The sequence below is a fragment of the Trypanosoma cruzi genome, genomic scaffold (genome assembly GCF_000209065.1).
Source record: "Trypanosoma cruzi strain CL Brener 1047053516273 genomic scaffold, whole genome shotgun sequence".
NCBI lineage: Eukaryota > Euglenozoa > Kinetoplastea > Trypanosomatida > Trypanosomatidae > Trypanosoma > Trypanosoma cruzi.
Genome location: NW_001849529.1, coordinates 151,007 through 152,197, shown reverse-complemented (window position 1 = coordinate 152,197; position 1,191 = coordinate 151,007). Strand labels below are relative to the sequence as shown.

The window sequence follows — 1,191 nt, the reverse complement described above, 5'->3', positions numbered from 1 at the left end:
ATATGCGCTGCATCAGCGATCACGTTTAGAATTTTCTGGGCTGATGTACGAAGTCCTTAAGAATTGTCCTGGTCTTCTTGGTTACACGATGAATGTTTTTTGGTCTGGACAGGCGGCGTTGATGGACCTTCGTGGTGGTACCCCTCGTCTAATGCAGTGGAGTGGTACCCATCCCTTGTTGCGGAGTTATGTACCGACGGAACTCTTTTCCGAGCTTCCACAACGTAATTATCTTCTGCACAATTTGCCAGAGGCACGTCTGCGACTTGTGGAATTGCTCCAACGACAGTTAAGCAGCCCAACAGGGTATCTGACGACAGGGGTAGACACCACCGTGCAGGATGAGCGGGATGGTTTTGTGGTTCCTTACAATCATACCACGTGTCAGGTGCATCCATTTGCGCTCTTTACGATATTTACCCATCAAGACATGTTAGAATCCCCACGTGAGACGATGGTGGTGCGTGCATGGGGTGAAGTATGGGCGGAATATTGTGCTGTCGTAAACTCCATGGGGACAACCAATGAACGTAAACGTGATGCACTGCGTGTAATTCTTCATGGAGCATTATTACTTCGTGTCGTGGCGGTGTCCGGAGCACAGATGGATCTGAATATGAAGATACCGCCCTATGGATTTCCACTACTTGCGTCACCGACACGTGTGAAGCAGAAGGGAGGGGCCGAGCCGATCGTTATGAAGGCCACTCCCGACACAGTGCGCAAGGCGATGGGGGCATACAAGAATTTCTTTTCACAAACGGAACAGACACATATTCCTTTCCGCCCAAGTGTCGGGATTAACGGTGGATGTGACGTTGTGTGTATTGCAGGGACGACATTGGCGCTGTATGATCTTGTGACAACACCCGAAGCACTACAAGAGATCAGTTATCGATTTGCTGAGGCGCTTCTTGGGGTTTTGCACTGCCTGGGGAAGAATGTTTTGCCACAAAATAAAATTCGTCAAATTCATTACGTCAGTGTGGTTTCAATTGACCAGACTATGACGATGTTGTCACACAGTAGTAAACTCTCCCTGACGGGGGGCACCGCACCGCCTATGGCCACAGACGATGTGTTTGCTGCACCACCCACACCTGTTGTGCCTTACCTTTTGGACCTGAGTGCCGTCTTTGAGGATGACGTTATTGACCGACTGCGTGCATTGCAGGAGACGCTTGGCATTAG

At 49.9% G+C, this 1,191-nt stretch overlaps 1 protein-coding gene across 1 annotated transcript, besides 1 other annotated feature; it reads left to right on the top strand.

Moving 5' to 3' along the window:
- Positions 1 to 1,191, top strand: Tc00.1047053439301.9 (hypothetical protein, conserved; the record flags this gene model as incomplete). The annotated part of the gene is made up of 1 exon (XM_797097.1): positions 1 to 1,191. A coding segment is annotated over one exon (1,191 nt), but the record flags the coding sequence as incomplete, so codon positions are not given.
- Positions 1 to 1,191: a sequence feature (haploid, Esmeraldo-like haplotype).